Raw genomic sequence first — 20,308 nt, forward strand, 5'->3', positions numbered from 1 at the left:
AAGTATGTTAACTTAAATCAGTCTTTATGAAATTCTTTATGTGTCCCAGTTGTTTATGGAAACCTTATACTCATGGCAAAGTAAGTCTCCCAGTAATGGAGCTTTATAGATTTATATCATCTTGCTGAGACGTTCTAGTCTGTGTCAGGACTTTTTAATGCCCTTGAAGCTGTCGGAGACATTAAACACTTAATGGACAGTTTGCTAAAAATGCTCATGCATTCAGGCTGGGTCATCTTGGCTTGCACAGGAGCGATGAGGGTCTCAGAACACCCGTAGAGTTCTGACATCTGATCCTGCAAAGCCTCTACCTCTGTGCTGACATAGCACAAGTATCTTGCATACATTGAGGAGGGTTACTGCAGCTTTGGTTTTGCCAGTCAGTCATTGGATACAGATCTCTGTCAACAGTTGACACTGCAATATTGTTGAGGTACACCGGGCAAAGAAGAAAATAGAGGCAGAGAGAATAGATTCTGACTGATGTGTACAAGCATTAGCACTGCTGGATGACCCCTGCCTATGGACTGCATGGACGTCTCATCAAATGCATCTTCTTTTATTGTGTTATGTTGTTTGTAAAACTTTGCAAAATCTTGTAACTGTTAGAATGGCCTAAGCAGTAGGTCACCCCTTTGAGTCTGGTCTGCTTGAGGTGTCTTCCTCAGTGTCATCAGAGGGAGTTTTTCCTTTGCACAAAACAATAAAGTTTATCAGCTTGAACATTAAATATCTTGTCTTTGTGGTGTATTCAGTTGAATATAGGTTAAAGAGGATTTGCAGATCACTGTATTCTGTTCTTATTTACATTTTACACAATGTGCCAACTTCATTGGAATTGGGGTTGTACATCCATATCACCAGTTCGTGCAAGTGCACTCCATCCCACCCCCGGCACGCCACATGTGTTGCGGTGGGAGCCGACACGTGTTGCTTTTTTGCAACCGCACACGTGGAGGCACTTAGACAAATTTCGCATCCAGCTTGGAAGTGATCACCTGCTCATTGTTTTCGTGTTAACAGTGCGAAAGGTCACACATTTTCTAATTGTCAAGTGAGCGGTGTTGGATGTTCGTGTGTGTCACCAGGAATTTGGCCAACAGCTGCCGCAAGAGGGATCGAATGAGTTCTGACAGGGCACTCTCTGTCTTTCGCCACTGGTGTACGCGAATAATTGTAGCGACAGGTGCACGAGGCATTGGAGGCAGCTCCAATTTTTCACAAATGGTATGCAATTCCTCCTTCGTGCGCTAGTTGGCTTCAGTCATGTTATGTGTGGAGGGGCCCTTTTCGACTGACAAAGTTTGATCCAGATCTGATCCAGCTAACGGATTTTGTGGCCATTTAAATTTAACATTGAAATCCCCATTTCATGTATATTTTACATTATATCTTAATCAAACGTGCCCCAATCACTCTCATATTTGAAAGTGAGGTGCAGACTGGCACTCACTATTGCTGGACAAAATTTGGTCCAGATCTAATCCGGATTGTGGATTTTATGGACATTTGAAATTAATATATTTCAAAAAAGTGCCTCAGTCACTCATTTTTCTGTTATGGATTTACCTACACCACCAAAACTGGGTGGAGGTTCCACTTTTATGCCTGTTTGTCTATCTTCCAGTTATCAGTCAGAAACCAAGTGCCAAAAAGCAATGACAGATTGTATATAGGAGATAATCAGTGTTCTGTGAAAATTAAAAAGAATTCAGAAACCAAAAAAGTAGGAAAAAAAAACCTGACACCACAAAAAAAAAACTTCGATTCAAGTGCATGAACTAAATACATGCTCCTGACAGTTGATCACATTTAATTTAGCTTATGAAAAGCTACTTCTAACAGGACTTTGACTTTGAAATTTTTCCAAGGTAAAATTTTGTGGAATTGGAAACTAGTGGTGGTAGAGATTTGCGCTCTCTGAGTGCGATGCTCTACTTCCTCCTTGCAGTGAACTGATGTTCTCTGGTGTGCTGTTTTGCTGAAAGCACTCTAGTGGTTTCTATGTGTTACTTATTTCCCACTGAAGACAGTCCAGGTGTCTCTTTGAGTTTACTTTCAATTTGGGCGTGCTCTTGTCACTTTTGTTTTCTTCCTCATGTCTGCGTCTTTTTGTTGCACACCTTTTGTGGCTTTTTTTCCCCCCTGTCCTCACAGTGATCACAATTTAATATTAGTTTCCTTGTGGTTCTGGCCTTTGTTGTAATTCTTAGTGTGGTTTCATTGTGTAATAATTCTTCTGGGTTTTAATCCTCTGAGTTCTTGTGTCTACACGCTTTTGCCGTTTATGGACGTGCGTACTTTCATACGTGTCCCTTGCCAGACTGTTGTGGTACCATCCCACTTTCTTGTATTTCATAGGGTTCTCAGTGAGTATTATTTCCCGTGTTTTAACCAGTGATATCTATCATGACCCCAGAGTTTGTCTAATGGTAAATGGACTGCATTTATATAACGCTTTTCCATCTGCATCAGATGATCAAAGCGCTTTACAATAATGCCTCACATTCACCCCAGTGTCAGGGTGCTGCCATACAAGGCGCTCACTGCACACCGGGAGCAACTAGGGGATTAAGGACCTTGCCCAAGGGCCCTTAGTGATTTTGTGGCAGGCTAGGATTTTAACCAAGGATCCTCTGGTCTCAAACCCAATGCTTATGCACTAAACCATCACCTCCCCTAATGTCTTAAAGACACAATTACTATTTTTAAATTGCCTCTGTGTTACTCACCTTCTATTTGCCTCGTGGTTATCCATCCTGCTGTGCCCTTGGAAAGACTTCTATCAACTGACCTGTTATGCTGCGCTTCTATCAACTGACCTGTTATGCTGCGCACTGAACAATAATATAATATAATAATAATATAAGTAACGCTGTTTACCACCACTCAGTGTTGCCTTTCACTTTGAGGGGTTTCACAGTCTGGTCCGTGACAGCACCAATGTTATGGAACAGTTCTCCAGCAGACAGCAAGAATGTCCGCTACTGTTGAATGTTTTAATCTTAAGACATGTTTAATAATAATAATAATAATAATTACTTGGATTTATAGAGTGCTTTTCAAGACACCCAAAGCGCTTTACAAGTTGCATTATTTATTCACTCACACATTCACTAATGGTGAATAGATGGTGGTAAGATACTAGTTTAGCCACAGCTGTCCTGCACCTATGTCCCCTCCAACCACCATCTCATTCATACAAAGGTAAGGTGGGTTAAGTGTCTTGCCCAAGGACAAAACGGCAATATGCAGATTTTTGACTGGTTGGGAGCTGGATTTTAACTGCCAACCCTTCGGTCATAAGATGGCTCGCTCTACCAACTGAGCTATTGCCGCACCAAGCTTAGTTTGTGTTGTCTATAACTAGAGTATGAGCTATTGCCGCACCAAGCTTAGTTTGTGTTGTCTATAACTAGAGTATGATGTGATCTCATGCTGTTTATGTTTGTTGGATTTCATTATATGTTTATTATGTGGTGTTTGAATTTTGGGAATTTTTGTGCTCCTTTTGATTTTTTTATATATGGACAGTACTTTGAAATTTTATGGTATATGACATTTTTATTATTATTATTATACTTACACATTTTTATGTGTACACACATACTTCAATTGCATCATTGACACAAAACAAATCATACCTGGTATAAAATATTAAACAGAAAGTACAAAAAAGTCTACACATCAGCCACCAGTTTCTGCAGAAAGGAAACGAAAAGGAAAATGAAGAAAAACAAAAATATCACCGTGGCCCACCACAGTATCGCTAACAGCTCACAGCTCAACCACATAATATGGCCAGTTACAAACATAACAGCTGCAACATGTTAATGTTGAAAATAATGTAAAAGTTTCACACTTTAACTCATTATGAAACAAAGAATGATTTTAGACCTTACTGTCCCACAGAGGGAACTCAGAAAAGGCAGAGAAGTCAGTAAGCTGCAGGTGGTGCTGAAAGACAACAGTGAATACACAGCAAAACTGGAGTTTTAGTCAGCAGGGGAAGATTATTTCAAAATGAAAAGTCTGTGCAATTATATTAACGTTGATGAGTTTGCACAGAGGAAATCAGAAAGAGGTCACAGCACCTGAACAGCAAAGCAGCATTCAGATGGGGTCTTCTGTGAATTGCAAATCTAAGTTAGGAGCTGTACAAGGTAAGACTGGGCCACGGCATGCAGTGCTGCCTCCCCTGCACAAACACAGGAAACCACAATGTCTTTGTATGTGATTATGGGGTAATGGATCCTCTTGTGTGATGTCCGTTCCCCTGGCGCCGCATTGACACTCAGTCATCAGTCAAAACTAGACTGAGGACTTTTTGTTCCTTCAAAGCCCTGTGTGCACCGAGGATGAGCATAAACACAAATTATTTCATGTATTATATAATAAATAGGGGCATTTTATTTCAAATCTGTCTCACTGATATTACAGCAGGTGATTCTATGGGTCATTGCTGGACTCACAGTCGGTAGGTTCACACAAGAAAAGGAGAAATGTAATGTTTTTTGTTGTGTTAACAACATCATCTTAATATACGTATATATATAAAGCTGACTGTGTATTGTGCGTGTGTGTTCGCTACAGCCACAGTAATAAAGCAATCGACACTAAACTTGCTATGGTGACTGGGGGTACCAAGGGGGAGGCCACTGGGGCCCTTAGGTTGAAAGCGTATATACACATGCGCACACACACACACACACACACACACACACACACACACACGGTCAGTCTTATATATTAGATCACGACCTGTTCAGTGGAGCCCTTATTTTTGCAGTTCACATGGTACTCAGGTCAGGTAATAAACATCACATTTTACTTACTACATAGTAGTGGTTGGCTGGGGTGCACTTTAATCACAATCCAAATGGGCCAGCGCGCCACGTGACCGTTAATGCGTGCGTTTTTTTCATTTAAAATGTCCCTGCTGTGTACGGCATGCCAGAGCGTTAGTTGTGTGGGCTGCCAGAAGAGGAGGTACTGCTGGCCCACCACCAGAGGGCGCCCTGCCTGAAGTGCGGGCTTCAGGCACGAGAGGGCGCTGCCGCCACGGACACAGCCGGGGGTGACAGCTGTCACTCATTATCTCATGACAGCTGTCACCCATCTACACTTCATCGTACTACTGCATAAAACCCGGACGTCATCTCCACCTCATTGCCGAGATATCATCTACCTGTGAAGGTAATATTCTCTGCTGTATCTGAACTTAACACTGACTTTATAGTCTGAACTCCTTTGCAGCCGTTTTCCTGCGGGTGTTGCCTTATCTGTGGGATTGGCGTTTTGGTGGGATCAGCGACGGCTTCGCTTCACACCCCAACCAGATAAGTGGTTAACAGGAGCTGCACGAGTGTGTGATTAGAGGTGGAGGTGACTTTCCACCTTCTGACTGTTTGTGTTACTGGGTGTGCACACACCCACATCTCACTGTTTGTGCTCCTCGCCAGCAGTACCAGATCCGACAGTCGGGGACGGTGATCACCTGGGAATTCGGGACTTGGCGGCTCCAGTATTCACCAGGTTCGGTGGCGGCGGAAATCGTGTGGTTCCGGCTCTTCTCAGGACAGACGTCTTCTATCCTCGAGCCTGCCCACACGTCACCTTTGTGTATTGACTGCTATCAGATTCTGAGATTGTCTGTATAGTCGTTGTGCACATTCACAACATTAAATTGTTACCTTTTGGCTCATCTATTGATCGTTCATTTGCGCCCCCTGTTGTGGGTCCGTGTCACTACACTTTCCCCAACAGGGTTGCCGTGATTTGACATGGTGTCACCTTTTATCATCATTCACTTGAGTCTGATGAATGTCACAAATTGCTCTGTGAAAATTAGTGATGACAACATCCACACAATGCAGCTTACTACACCGTAACTAAAGTGATATGAAATATACAATGACATGGCTAAAATTAATTTCTATTACCCGTGCGTAGAACGGGTAACTCAGTTCATCTATATTATGATAGCCAAGTGGCCTCTGTGTGTGTGTGCGTGCGTGTATGCGTGCGTGTGTATGGCTTCAATCACTGAGAAACTGGGGAGTGCAGACATTTGCCGTAAATGGTAAATGGAATGCATTTATATTGTTTTTTTTTTCTATCTGCATTAGAAGCTCAAAGCGATTTACAATTATGCCTCAGATTCACTCATTCACACACACACACACACACACACACCGATGTCAGGGTGCTGCTATGCAAGGCGCTCACTGCACACCGGGAGCAACTGGGCATTAAGGACCTTACCCTTACTGATTTTCCGGTCTGACAGGGTTTTGAACCGAGGATCCTCTAGTCTGAAGCCCAACACTTAACCACTAGACCCCCCCCCCCCCCCCCCCCACTGTCTTATATACTTATGTACTTGAATGTACTTAAATGAATGCTGTGAAAACGGAAAGTTGATAAGACTAATATTTTTGGAGAAATTAGAAATATTAACTAACAACAGTGAACAATGGTCAGTGCAGTGCACCATGGGAGTTCAGGGTTTTGGGGTTGTAAATATTGTTATTGTGGTTCATGTTAGTTTAACAGTGTTTTTAGTGTTGATTTATTGTGTTTTTTTGTAGTTCAAGTGCAGTTGCAATTTATCCATCTGTCAAAAGCTTTGGTAATGTTGCTGTATATGACCTGTTTACTCACAGACTCACCAGTGATGATCTCTTGTGTATCCAGTCTGGATCAGCTGATTATTAGTTAAAGTTAATTGGCTTACTTATTAGTGCTAGTGTGTGTACATGTAAGAGAAAGATTGTATCCCTCACAATTGAGTTCATCCTGTGTAGATAGATTAGATAGATATGTTCACGGTACTGTTACGGATCTCTCATCACGCACAGCAGAAACCATCATTTTGTTTTTTGTGCTTCTGCAGAGGAGGAGAGAAGAGTCAGAGCCAACAACAGAGAGTACAATGAAAAGTTTCAGTATGCGGTAAGAAATAATGGTTCATATCCTGATCCAGAAAATGACACTGTTGAATAAACATTTCTTTGCATTTGCCAGAATTCATCTCTCTCTCTTTCTGTATCTCTATCTCTCTCTCTCTCTCTCTCTTTCTTACCATCTTCTTCCTTCAGAATAACTGTATCATGACATCCAAATACAACATTATCACCTTTCTGCCTGTCAACCTCTTTGAGCAGTTCCAGGAAGGGGCCAACACCTACTTCCTTTTCTTGCTCATATTGCAGGTAAGGAAAGATGGATGGGATGGAGGAGGTGTCAGAAAATTAAGAAACAATGTGTACAGATGCATCCATGTCTGTGTGTGTGTGTGTGTGTGTGTGTGTGTGTGTGTGTGTGTGTGTGTGTGTGTGTGTGTGTGTGTGTGTGTGTGTGTGTGTGTGTGTGTGTGTGTGTGTGTGTGTGTGTAAAAAATGCTTTGATATTGCAAAAATAATGACAATTTTGTAAATATCAATCATTTTGTGATAAAGAGTGCCAGCCATTAAACAATGTAAGAAGTAGTGGGAGCCTTGATAACCACCAGACCTAGACTTTGGAAATGAATGAACCTCTAATGCTATTATACAACTGGTGACCCCATAGTAGAAAACGTCACCCATGGGAGGTTCAAACAGTCTTCATTTGCAGTTAACCAGGAGGTTAATAGTCGAGACATTCCAGAATTAGAGGACATTTGCTGTCCCCCACCTGATATTTAAAGTACTTTAGTCCAAAATAACAAAATATATCACATAACTTGCCAATTAAACTGTCATAAAGCAAAATATAATAATTTGCTGGAAAGAAATTGTCTTTACATAATTAAATATACTGAATAGGTGTAAAATACCCCTAAAAATGACTTTTTTCTCTTGTCCCTGCCTCCTGGTGACAAGCTTTTACATCATTTTTAATATCTAAAATAAGCCTTGAATTAATTGTCTTCTGTTGTATTTTCATTACATGAATCTATTGTACCTGTAAAAAACAAACAAACAAATGAATAAAACATATTTTGAATAATACTATTTATTGTGCTTTGAAGTTGTGTCCTTGAATGTGCACGCAACCCTGTTACCCATACCATTTTTGCCTGGCTGATGAAGGGTTAAAATATTATGCCATATGACAAACAAGAAATTACATCATCCAAACATTTTCAAAATCCATGGGTTGACCAAAGGTGAGTGCCCTCTTGCATCTTTGATATATTTTCAAACTTTTCTGGGTTAACTGAGTGCATAAAGCTAAACCACTCAACCCTGTTACTCATAGTTTAAGAATAATGTTGAATAATTTCAATTTTTATTTTCTCTATTTGTAAAACTACATTGGTCCTTGACCTTGGTAAGTCCCTTCGGCTGCTCCCTTGTTTGCACTTGGGGTCGCCACAGCAAATCCAAGGTGGATCTGCATAAAATAGCTAAATTAAGCAGCTAGCTTTTGTTCATTAGATAGATGCTGTATTAGCATTGATTTGCAACCCTGTTACAAAAATTATATAATATGGTTATTATCATAGTTAACAGGGTGTTTAGGTTAAAGATGTTTAGTTAAATGATAAAAAAAAATTATTTGTGTACTTTTTGTATTTACATATTAATATCTTTTATATTATTAAAATATTTACATATTTTACATATTTAAAATAAATAGCCAGAATTTACACATTTCTTCAGTTAGAACAGCATCATTACTGCATAGTGTGCTACAATACATGTTGAGATCAAATAACATCTGAAAATAAATTAATTTTGGTTAGATTGTAGTGATTATTTGTAATTATTATTATTTGCAATAGATAAGCCTAATATGAGTATTTCTAATACATATATATATATATATATATATATATATATATATATATATATATATATATATATATATATATATATACGAGGGCTGTCAATAAAGTAACGGTCCTTTTTATTTTTTTCAAAAACTATATGGATTTCATTCATATGTTTTTACGTCAGACATGCTTGAACCCTCGTGCGCATGCGTGAGTTTTTCCACGCCTGTCGGTGACGTCATTCGCCTGTGAGCACTCCTTGTGGGAGGAGTCGTCCAGCCCCTCGTCGGAATTCCTTTGTCTGAGAAGTTGCTGAGAGACTGGCGCGTTGTTTGATCAAAATTTTTTCTAAACCTGTGAGACACATCGAAGTGGACACGGTTCGAAAAATTAAGCTGGTTTTCAGTGAAAATTTTAACGGCTGATGAGAGATTTTGAGGTGATTCTGTCGCTTTAAGGACTTCCCACGGTGCGAGACGTCGCTCAGCGCTCTCAGCCGCCGTCGTCAGCCTGTTCAAGCTGAAAACCTCCACATTTCAGGCTCTATTGATCCAGGACGTCGTGAGAGAACAGAGAAGTTTCAGAAGAAGTTGGTTTCAGCATTTTATCCGGATATTCCACTGTTAAAGGAGATTTTTTTAATGAAAGACGTGCGGACGGGTCCGCGCGTCGGGACGCAGCCGACGCGACGCTCCGCCACAGGAAAAACACCTCTGTTGAAAGCCTTAAGGACAAGTTGGAACATGTCCTGCTGTTAAACAATTTCTCATATACTCACTCCACTGAAAGCCATCAAAAGCCGCCTGGATTTTACAAATGGTTATCAACATGGAGGTGTTTTTCCTGTGCCGCCGCACCGCGTCGGCTGCGTCCCGACGCGCGGACCCGTCCGCACGTCTTTCATTAAAAAAATCTCCTTTAACAGTGGAATATCCGGATAAAATGCTGAAACCGACTTCTTCTGAAACTTCTCTGTTCTCTCACGACGTCCTGGATCAATAGAGCCTGAAATGTGGAGGTTTTCAGCTTGAACAGGCTGACGACGGCGGCTGAGAGCGCTGAGCGACGTCTCGCACCGTGGGAAGTCCTTAAAGCGACAGAATCACCTCAAAATCTCTCATCAGCCGTTAAAATTTTCACTGAAAACCAGCTTAATTTTTCGAACCGTGTCCACTTCGATGTGTCTCACAGGTTTAGAAAAAATTTTGATCAAACAACGCGCCAGTCTCTCAGCAACTTCTCAGACAAAGGAATTCCGACGAGGGGCTGGACGACTCCTCCCACAAGGAGTGCTCACAGGCGAATGACGTCACCGACAGGCGTGGAAAAACTCACGCATGCGCACGAGGGTTCAAGCATGTCTGACGTAAAAACATATGAATGAAATCCATATAGTTTTTGAAAAAAATAAAAAGGACCGTTGCTTTATTGACAGACCTCGTATATATATATATATATATATATATATATATATATATACGAGGTCTGTTAGAAAAGTATCCGATCTTATTATTTTTTTCAAAAACCATATGGATTTGAATCACGTGTGATTGCGTCAGCCAAGCTTGAACCTTCGTGCGCATGCGTGAGTTTTTTCACGTCTGTCGGTTGCGTCATTCGCCTGTGAGCAGGCTTTGAGTGAGGAGTGGTCCACCCCTCTCGTCGTTTTTTTCATTGTTTAGGAATGGCTCAGAGACTGCTGCTTTGCTTGATCAAAATTTTTTCAGAAACTGTGAGGGACATCAAAGTGGACACCATTTGAGAAATTCAGATGGTTTTTGGTGAAAATTTTATGGGCTTCAAAGAGATTACGGAGTGTTACTGTCGCTTTAAGGATGGCCCAGAGCGACTGGTGGTGCGCCGCGCTCCGAAGCCGCCATCGACAGGCTGAGCGACCATTTCATTTCTAAACGGATGGCTGTATGGATCCGTGACCATCATGTGCAATTTCTCTGGTTATCACAAGAGCTGGACATCAACCATTTTCCGGCAGATTTCACTTTTAACAAGAGATTTTGTCATGGAAAGCCAAGTGGAGGCTTCGCGCATCACAATGTATTCACTACTGGAACGAGACAAAACCACCTCCGTTTTGGTCTCACAGGACGGCTTTGAGATGGCGTTCAGACAGCTGTCGGTGGTTTTTCCATCGAGTGATTATCCGAGAAATTGTGGATGTGCCTGGACATGCCAGAACATGTCCTGTGAGGCTTCATCATGGCGCTGCTTTGCGCCATGCGGCACCGCCGCAACGCGCAAAGCCTCCGCTCCTCTTTCCATGACAAAAACTCCTGTAACAGTGGAATGTGCCGTTCATTTCCAAACTGGACGCTGTGTTTTATCCGGGATGTCATCTGGCTAGCACAGGAATTGTGAAAAGACGTGGACATCAGCACTTTTTCGGCACATTGAGACAGACGTGCGGAGCTTGACAAATCATATAATTTAGTAGTTTATGACCCATATTTCTTAAATATACAACATAAGATGCTAAAACTGAAGATTTATTTTTAAGAAGTGTATATGCCAAAATGTCCTCTAATTATGGAATGTCCCAGTTAGCAGTTCATACTTAACAGTGGTGGGAACAACTGGTAATATGGTCAGTAGCCTAGGCGTGGGTTCGGCACATGGTTCATTAATTCATCCATTTTCAGCCGCTTATCTGGGTCTGGGTCGCTGTGGCAACAGAGAAAGCAGCTCATCCCTCACTTCCCTTTCCTCAGCCAAGTCCTGTAATTCTTCCCAGGTGATCCCAAGGTATTCACAAGCCAGCTGGGAAATGTACTGTGCATCCAGAAAGTATTCACAGCGCTTCACTCTTTCCACATTTTGTTATGTTACAGCCTCATTCCAAAATGGAGTAAATTAATTTTTTCCCTTCAAAACTCTACTCACAACACCCCATAATGACAACATGAAAAAAAAGTTTTTTGAAATTTTTGCAGGTTTTTTTTTAAATAAAAATACTAAAATCACATGCGTATAAATATGAAGCCACTCCTTTGATATCTTGGCTGTGTGTTTAGGGTCATTGTCCTGCTGAAAGATGAACCGTCGCCCCAGTCTGAGGTCAAGAGTGCTCTGGAGCAGGTTTTCATCCAGGATGTCTCTGTACATTGCTGCATTCATCTTTCCCTCAATCTTGACTAGTCTCCCAGTTCCTGCCACTGAAAAACATCCCCACAGCATGATGCTGCCACCACCATGCTTCACTGTTGGGATGGTGCCTGGTTTCCTCCAAACATGATGCCTGGCATTCACGCCAAAGTGTTCAATCTTTGTCTCATCAGACCAGAGAATTTTGTTTCTCATGGTCTGAGGGTTCTTCAGGTGCTGTTTGGCAAACTCCAGGTGGGCTGCCATGTGTCTTTTACTAAGAAGTGGCTTCCATCTGGCCACTCTACCATACAGGCTTGATTGGTGTATTGCTGCAGAGATGGTTGTCCTTCTGGAAGGTTCTCCTCTCTCCACAGAGGAATGCTGGAGCTCTGACAGAGTGACCATCTGGTTTTTGGTCACCTCCCTGACTAAGGCCCTTCTCCCTGATTGCTCAGTTTAGGAAGAGTCCTGGTGGATCCAAACTTCTTCCATTTATGGAGATGGAGGCCACTGTACGTATTGGAACCTTCAAAGCAGCAAAAATGTTTCTGTACCCTTTATGACCATAGGTGAGGATAGGAGCATAAATCGACTAGTAAATTGAGAACCTCGCCTTCTGGCAGAGCTCCTTCTTCACCACGGCAGTCCATTACAGCATCTGTAAGAATTCAGACACCGCTCAAATCTGTCTATCAATCTCACACTCCAACTTACCCCACTCATGAACAACACCCAGAGACACTTAAACTCCTCCACTCCTTGTCCTCTGTACACAATTAATGAGTTCATTTAGCAACAGTGTCCGTAAGGGTAACAGCAACAGGAGAATCCAGTCAAGTCGGCAGGAGATCAATAAAGAAGAATTAGATATACCACGTAGGGTTCAACAGACAGCAGGTTAAACTCGAAAGAAACAGGCAGGCAATAGAGGTCAATAACTCAAATCAAAATCCTTGAGATGGAACGCAAAATGGCTCATGAATGAGACAGTCTAATACAGGAGTGAGTGAGGGAATATAAACCAGTTAGGGAAATAAGCATGCATGCGAACCCGGAAACCTGAGAGCCGAGGAATTAAAAATAATGATACACACTAGGAGCAGGACCGCCAATTCAAAGGATTGGGAGAATAACAACACAGAGGAGATATTGCTTCGAGAGTAACAATTTGGAGGAGATTACACTAGTAGTACAAACTATAGAAAAGCACGAGAAATATAATGCATTGGTATAGCACTGGGGACAACAACTGATGAGATCAGAAAACACTTAAATCTTCCAAGTCACACCTGCTCCTAATTTCTGTCAGGCAGCTGATAAGATTAGTCGCTGTAATAACCTGAGACAGGCATAACAGATGGCAGACACCTTCCAACCCTAGTTCATCTTAAGTTCCATCATCCATCCATCCACCAACCATCCAGCAGGTGGCAGTATTCAGTAGGTGGTAGTCAGGTCTGTAAGACAGCTCCTTCAACATCTGTAAGATTTCAGATGCCGCCCCAATCCGTCTATCAATTCTCACATTCCAACTTCAATACCTGCCCATTGATTCTCCTTATTAAGTCAAAGCAATGTTTGTTTTTAGATTGATCTGGTGCATCAAATTTCACAAAATTTGAATCAGTTTGTCTTGATTAAATCTTGAACCCACACCCACCTGAGGTGTTCTTTTAATGAGTCAGAAAACAAGAGCTATAAATATCACACCCATAATTCTATTCGATATAAATGATTGAGATTCACATGGGAAACAGAGTCTGTGATGTCTTGTGTTCATCTGTGACAAACTTTAATTATGCTGCTGTATATAACCTGTTGACTCATTAACTAATCAGTGATGACGTTAAGTATCCGGACATGATTAGGCAAACATTCATTAAGAGACAGATGGCCAGGTAATTATCAATTAAAGTTAATTGGCTTCCTTATTAGTGTCAGTTTGCATGCATGTGAGGAAATGAGTGTATCTATTGATGTTACTCGAACAACCTCCAGCCAAGCACGCCACCTCTCAACTGGGAAGTGTCTCTTGGTGAAAGTTGACTTTGACTTGATACAGGACAAGCACAAACTCAGACACTGCAACTCTTCACTTAGCTTCTCAAATGTTGCAATCACGGCATCCATTGATTCTACAAATATTACAGTATCGTCTGCAAAGTCAAGGTCAGTGAGCCTTTCCTTATCGACAAAGGCACTCAAGTTGCTGGACCACAACCTTATGTAGCACCCAGTTCATACTGGCATTGAACAGAGTAGGAACCAAAATTCAAGAGGAAGAAGTCCAAGACTCCCCCTTCACTCTGCAGAGTGCTCACAGTGCTCATGTATAGTGCAGCTGTGATGCACTGCAACTTAATGGGAGTTTCACAAATTCTCAGAATGTTCCACAGATCAGTCTGATTAACTGAATCAAACGTTTTGCAAAAATCAACACTCATAGATTTAAAATATAATTGTTGGTTGGCTTATTGGTTGCGAACTACATACTGTACATTACTACAGAACATACATGCCAGTAGATGACCATTTTCTATAGTCTTTCCAGTGTTTTTGATTGCAAATTTTGCAAGCAACAGGGGTTAGATATCTCCAACTCATGGTTGATTGGAGTCTCCATGAGTCAGCCTGAGTCTCCCAGTGTGTCACAAACTTAAAACCCACTGAGCTACCTGTTCTACATATATTTGGAACCAATAACAACAAAATTATTTTGAAAAAAAAACTATCATCCTTTTCAAGATATTTACATCTGTTGTTTGACTCATGAGCACGTTGATAATGTTGGGGAAACTCAGAAGAGGCTGTTTAAATAGGATGCAGCAGTCTTAGATGTAGAAAACGTATTTCTGAAGACAAGTCAGAGTTCAAAGACATTTGATTTGCCTTATTGTTGGACTCTTCCGGATAAATACATTTTCCACATTCTGCAATTCAGTTTACATGGCAGGCTTTTCAATCAACAATTTGAAGTGTCTAAGCCAACACCAAAGTGGGGATAGCGATTTAATTATTATTTAATGGTCTACATTAAACACTTTGATGCCTTTCAGACTAATGGACAGGTCAACGTGTCTGTGTTTCTGTAGTTGATACCTCAGATTTCCTCCCTGTCCTGGTTCACTACCATCGTGCCTTTAGCTCTGGTGCTGAGCATCACTGCAGTAAAGGATGCCACAGATGATTATGTGAGCAAGCTTTCACATAACACACTCATTACTCATTGCAGAATAACATTGCAGTGGTGTACCTATACCAAGTGCACTGCAGCTCACAAATACACACATAATATATCCAAATACTTTTGAACTTTTGGAAAGCCCTTTGTGGTTTATGTGTCTTGCAGTTTCGTCACAAGAGTGACAACCACGTAAATAACCGTCAGTCTCAGGTTCTTATCCGCGGCACGTGAGTCAACAGAATTTAACACCTACCAGTGCATTTTAAACTGAGTTTGCTCATCAGTTTCTTTGCTTCTCTTAATGCTGAACTGTAATTTTATCTCTGTTTTACTTTGTGCAACTGTTTCTCCATCTCAGGCTTCAGAAAGAAAAGTGGATGAATGTTCGAGTTGGTGATATTATTAAACTGGAGAATAACCAATTTGTGGCAGTAAGTGTATTCAGGATAGAGATGTCCACACTAATGCACATGCAGTAGTAACACCTGTGAACGTACATACGTACACTCCATGACCACTGGGATTTATAAAGGACAACCATGTGTACACACATTTCTGCTTTTGTGATTACACACTGTATAGAGTTTTATAACTGAGGGCCACAAAGATCACATGTGGACTTCTGGGACTTGTGTAATAAAAGTTTAAAGCTACAATGTGTAGGATTTTGTGTTATCTAGTGGAGAGATTGCAGATTGCTTTATATCGTCGCTGGTCATGATTTTGTCCATCTTGAAGTTGTTACATCTTTGGAGACAGGAATTCATGCTCGCTTGCCTTCTCTTGCAATAAGCAATATGAGGGTTCTCAAACTTGTTAGCCTGCACTAGCAACCAGTACATAGTGTACTGGAGAGAAACTATTGATTCCTCTTCTCCCCCCTACAAAATTCCAGCTGCGTTGCAAAATGTGAAAAGCAGACTAAGTATGTCCCTTTTGGACAACTGAATCAACATGGTGTAGCAACATAGTGGCCTCCATGAGGGGCCCACTGCCATGCTAAGATGCTCATTCTAAGCTTATGAAAACACATTGATTCTGTGTTGTAGATAAATCTCATAACAAATGGTTATTCAGTCTATATATTAAAAGCCAAGTGGCCTCAGCTCTGTGTACGTGTATGCGTGCATGCGTGTGGCTTTGATCACAGAGAACTTCGGAGAGCTGACATTTGCCGTTTGGCATGCTTATGTATTTTGGGTCAAAGATGAACGCCGCAAAAACGGAAAGTTGATAGGACTAATATTTTTGGAGAAATTAGGGATGTTAGGTAACAACAAGGCACAATGGACATTGATAATTAAGTTCTGGACTCAGACGCCATTCCAGCATGGGGCGGTAAATCATCTATACAATTATACAATTTTGCTTTGGACTTCGGCGAGGGCGGTCGCATCTACTCCTCTCTCCTCTATCTCTGCTCCAACCTTCAAGACCCCTAACTTCTCCAATTGTATTGGAATAACCATGGAATTGATCAGCTGGTCTCTGAACGCTATTGACACAATTTTTTCAACAACGAAATCAGGGCTGGGGGATCCTGCGTGCCCAGATGGAAACTACCCTGCGGGCTATGTTCTTGACTCCTGGGAGACTTGCCGTGTCGCATGCTTTGCGCCATTCTCTGTGGAGGACATCGAGGATTTATTTATATTTGGTTTCATTGTGGGAGGGCTGGTACTTATTGGTTTATGTGCTGCCCTGACCTACCGGAAAATTGGCAAGACGGCTGCCACCAGAACCACAACCCCTCACTTGTCCGTCATGATTAATGAGTTGGGCAAGGCGATACATTCTCAGACTGTGTTAACCCTTGAACTCGAACGCAAAATGGATAACATCTCGGAGCAAATGCACACCTTGCAAAGGAAGATGTCAGAGACCAGGGAATATTCATAATTGGATCTGGTTGTTCATGTGAAGCTGTGAAGGTGTTTTTCACTGCTCAACCATAAACATGGCAGGCTTATCAGCCTCTGAAGGACAAAATGCCCGTTGTTTTCCTCCAGAAGAATTTTTACGGCCTTGGTGAACATTTGGCTGCCTTTTTATCTTCTCCAACTCCAGTACACATGGACAGAAAATGACTCATTTGATTCACATATGGACAGAGACTGAAAGCATGCTACCGCCTCCCCCTACCCTCTCATGTCCTCATCCCACACCCCATCCCGGCCCAAGCTGGCGGCGCCACAGCTACATGTTGCTGTGGCTCCCCCACACTCACATTGCCTCAGTTCGGAAAACGGACTGTTTCAAGTTTAGTGCACATAAACAATGTCAAATGTATATGTGTTGTCTTAATTCTGATGTGTGCCATTATTACGGTATAAACAAGTAATAATTGTTGATTAATTGCTGTATCTTGTCTGTGGTAATTTGAGTGTGGACGTAATCTCGTTGTTGCACTCGTGTAATGACAATGACAATAAATCTCATCCATCCATCCATATATTAAAAGCCAAGTGGCCTCCATGTACATCTGTGCGTGTGTGTAACTTCAATCACGGAGAAATGGGAGAGCTGACATTTGCCATTTGGTATATCTTTATGTATTTTGGGTCAGTCTAGAGCCCATGGATCCCCACGGGCAACGCGCTAGCTTATTTTATTTATATATAGCAGCGCCACATCACAACAACACCGCCTCAAGGCACTTCACACGAGGTCTAACATTACTACTTATTTAGTGTGTTATGAAAGGTATATTCCATTTCTGCAAATAAACACTTATAAATCCTACACACTAAAGCTTTTAAAAAACTTCTTTCAGACTTTGTTTCATTCATATCATAGTACAAATCCACTGGTGGCATCTCCAACACTATTTTGCCATTTCATCGTTTTCTAAGTTATTCCTAGGGTATTTTCATGTGCTTTTTGCCTTTTGATACTAAATTATATTAAACATCATAAAATGTTTTGGAGAACTAAGTACAATTAATGTCAGAAATGTTGATAGTTTTACTCAAGTTATTTTAAGCTTTACACATTATTTTCTTGTAAGGTATGTGTACTCTTACTGAAGTGTGACCTAGTATTTATACATCACTGAGTAGTACCAGTTGCTTATTATTACATTTTATGTATTGTGCGCTACATCAGTCATCGTTTCTAATTGTGCGTTTGATATTAATTTCAGCTTTTGTATATTTTTTTCAGGCCGACCTGCTCCTGTTGTCCGGCACTGAACCTCACGGGCTCTGTTACATTGAAACGGCTGAACTGGACGGGTCAGACAACTCACTATTATTTAGCATCAGCTCCCAGTAGCAGAAGCAACATGGTGGTTCTAAAGAACTGTGTGATGTGTTGTCTTGTAGTGAGACCAATATGAAGGTGCGACAGTCAGTCTCAGTGACATCTGAACTTGGAGATCCGAACAACTTGGCTTCATTTGATGGTATGATTTGAAACAAAGTCCTCTTACCTCAGCTTTTCGTTTCATTCTTGCACCCATTGCAAAAACTATATTCACCTTTACACCCTTGCACTTGGATCCTTTATAAAATATATGTGGTTTTTGCTGCACGTTGTGCACTGCTGCCCTTTATCACCCGCCCACCAGGACACGGAACACAATAGTCACATGTCATCTCATCATACCCACAAGTAATCTTCTCCTGCAACAGCAGCAAATCAACTGACACTTTACCACAAATTATCAGCTTACTGTGTGTTGGAGCGAGTGTCAAGAGCAGAGTGTTAAATTATTCATTTTGAACTATGGATGTCCTGATCCAATTGCAGAAATAAAAATTGGACCCAATAAAGGGATTCTTTTTGATTGTTTAGTTTTGGATTAATTAGACAGATTCTTCAGTCTGCATTCCGTCTCTATCTGGTTCATAAACTCTGTGCCGATGGAGAAAACAACCACCGCTCCTCTATCAGTGTTTTCTGCTCACTTATTAGTAGCGGTGCACATTTTAAAAGTATATTCATGATCTGCTTTACTTCGAATAAACATCAAGTCTCTATCTGACCTGGCAGTCAGATAGCACTTTCCACATGAATGCGCATGTTTTTCTCATGATTTTGTTTATGGTTTGTCATGTATGGGTCAGTAGCCAGAAGGATGAGGAGTCAGGATAAAGGTCTACCTTTGAAGACATAGTTTAAAAGGATTTGGCATATAGTACTGCAACTACAAACTTGTAACAATAATAATAACAACAACAATAATTATAATAATACTTATTATTGTTACTATTATGATTAGAATTAATGTGCTTTTAATAACAACCACCAGTCTTTCATAAATCAGTATTACTCTGAGTGTTCTACTTTTACTACTACAATGCTGCACTTAGTGGAATTGATAATAGTTTTTTTTAAATCCATTTGTTTACTTTGTATTTTGTAAAATAAAAAAATAAAAAAATATTAGGACAGTTGCATAGCTATTCAGGAATTTGGAGGACATGGAATTATTGTTTATATTTGTGTGCATTTTGCATGTCCCGACACTGAAGGTGAGGTAGTTTGTGAGCCCCCAAACAACAAACTGGATCGTTTCTGTGGGACTTTATACTGGAGAGACAAGAAATACACCCTGACCAATCAGAACATGCTGCTCCGAGGATGTGTTCTGCGTAATACTGAGGCCTGTTATGGCCTTGTCATCTTTGCAGGTTGGTGTGTCCATGTATAGCTAACTGTGAATATATGTGACCTTCATATATACATATTCATCTGCTGAATAGCTTTTAATGTAAAATTCAGCTTATGTTGTATTATATGTTACATGTTGTTTATTGTTTTCTTCTGTGTAGTCTGTTGTATGTTTGTGTGGCACATTAACATTATGGTTGTATACTTTGTGTTTATTATCAGTCTGTCTGCTTTTAATTTTAGTTATGTATTCTCTAATATTTTCATTTTGTTAAATATTTTGATGGCATAGTCTCCTTTGGGTCAAATAAAGATTGATGTTATTCACTTCTGTTGATTTCTGCAGATTGTAATTTGTCTAGCTTTGCCTGTCTCTGTTTCAGGCCCAGACACCAAGCTAATGCAGAACAGCGGTCACACCAAGTTTAAACGTACAAGCATCGATCGCCTGATGAACACTCTTGTCCTCTGGGTAGGAAACCCCAAACCTCTCCCTTTCATGGCTCAGTACTATTTCAGGACATGATGTCAGAGGCTTGAACCTCCAGAGATCTCCTGTAACAATACACTTTATCCTAATTTGTATTCAACTGATCAAAGATCCAAATTTAATACATATGATTGTATGATGGAGACATTATGTACTT

At 40.9% G+C, this 20,308-nt stretch overlaps 1 protein-coding gene across 1 annotated transcript in view; it reads left to right on the forward strand.

The window, feature by feature from the left end:
* The window catches only part of atp8b2 (ATPase phospholipid transporting 8B2), a 136,440-nt gene that overhangs the window by 38,489 nt on the left and 77,643 nt on the right, over positions 1-20,308 (forward strand). The window contains exons 3-11 of the mRNA XM_034174795.1: positions 6,896-6,954; positions 7,101-7,214; positions 14,956-15,054; positions 15,213-15,274; positions 15,406-15,478; positions 18,210-18,280; positions 18,371-18,450; positions 19,523-19,681; positions 20,045-20,133. Coding sequence (XP_034030686.1) covers positions 6,896-6,954; positions 7,101-7,214; positions 14,956-15,054; positions 15,213-15,274; positions 15,406-15,478; positions 18,210-18,280; positions 18,371-18,450; positions 19,523-19,681; positions 20,045-20,133 — 806 coding nt within the window. The remainder of the gene's footprint in view (positions 1-6,895; positions 6,955-7,100; positions 7,215-14,955; positions 15,055-15,212; positions 15,275-15,405; positions 15,479-18,209; positions 18,281-18,370; positions 18,451-19,522; positions 19,682-20,044; positions 20,134-20,308) is intronic.

This window comes from Thalassophryne amazonica, chromosome 7 (genome assembly GCF_902500255.1).
Source record: "Thalassophryne amazonica chromosome 7, fThaAma1.1, whole genome shotgun sequence".
Classification (NCBI taxonomy): domain Eukaryota; kingdom Metazoa; phylum Chordata; class Actinopteri; order Batrachoidiformes; family Batrachoididae; genus Thalassophryne; species Thalassophryne amazonica.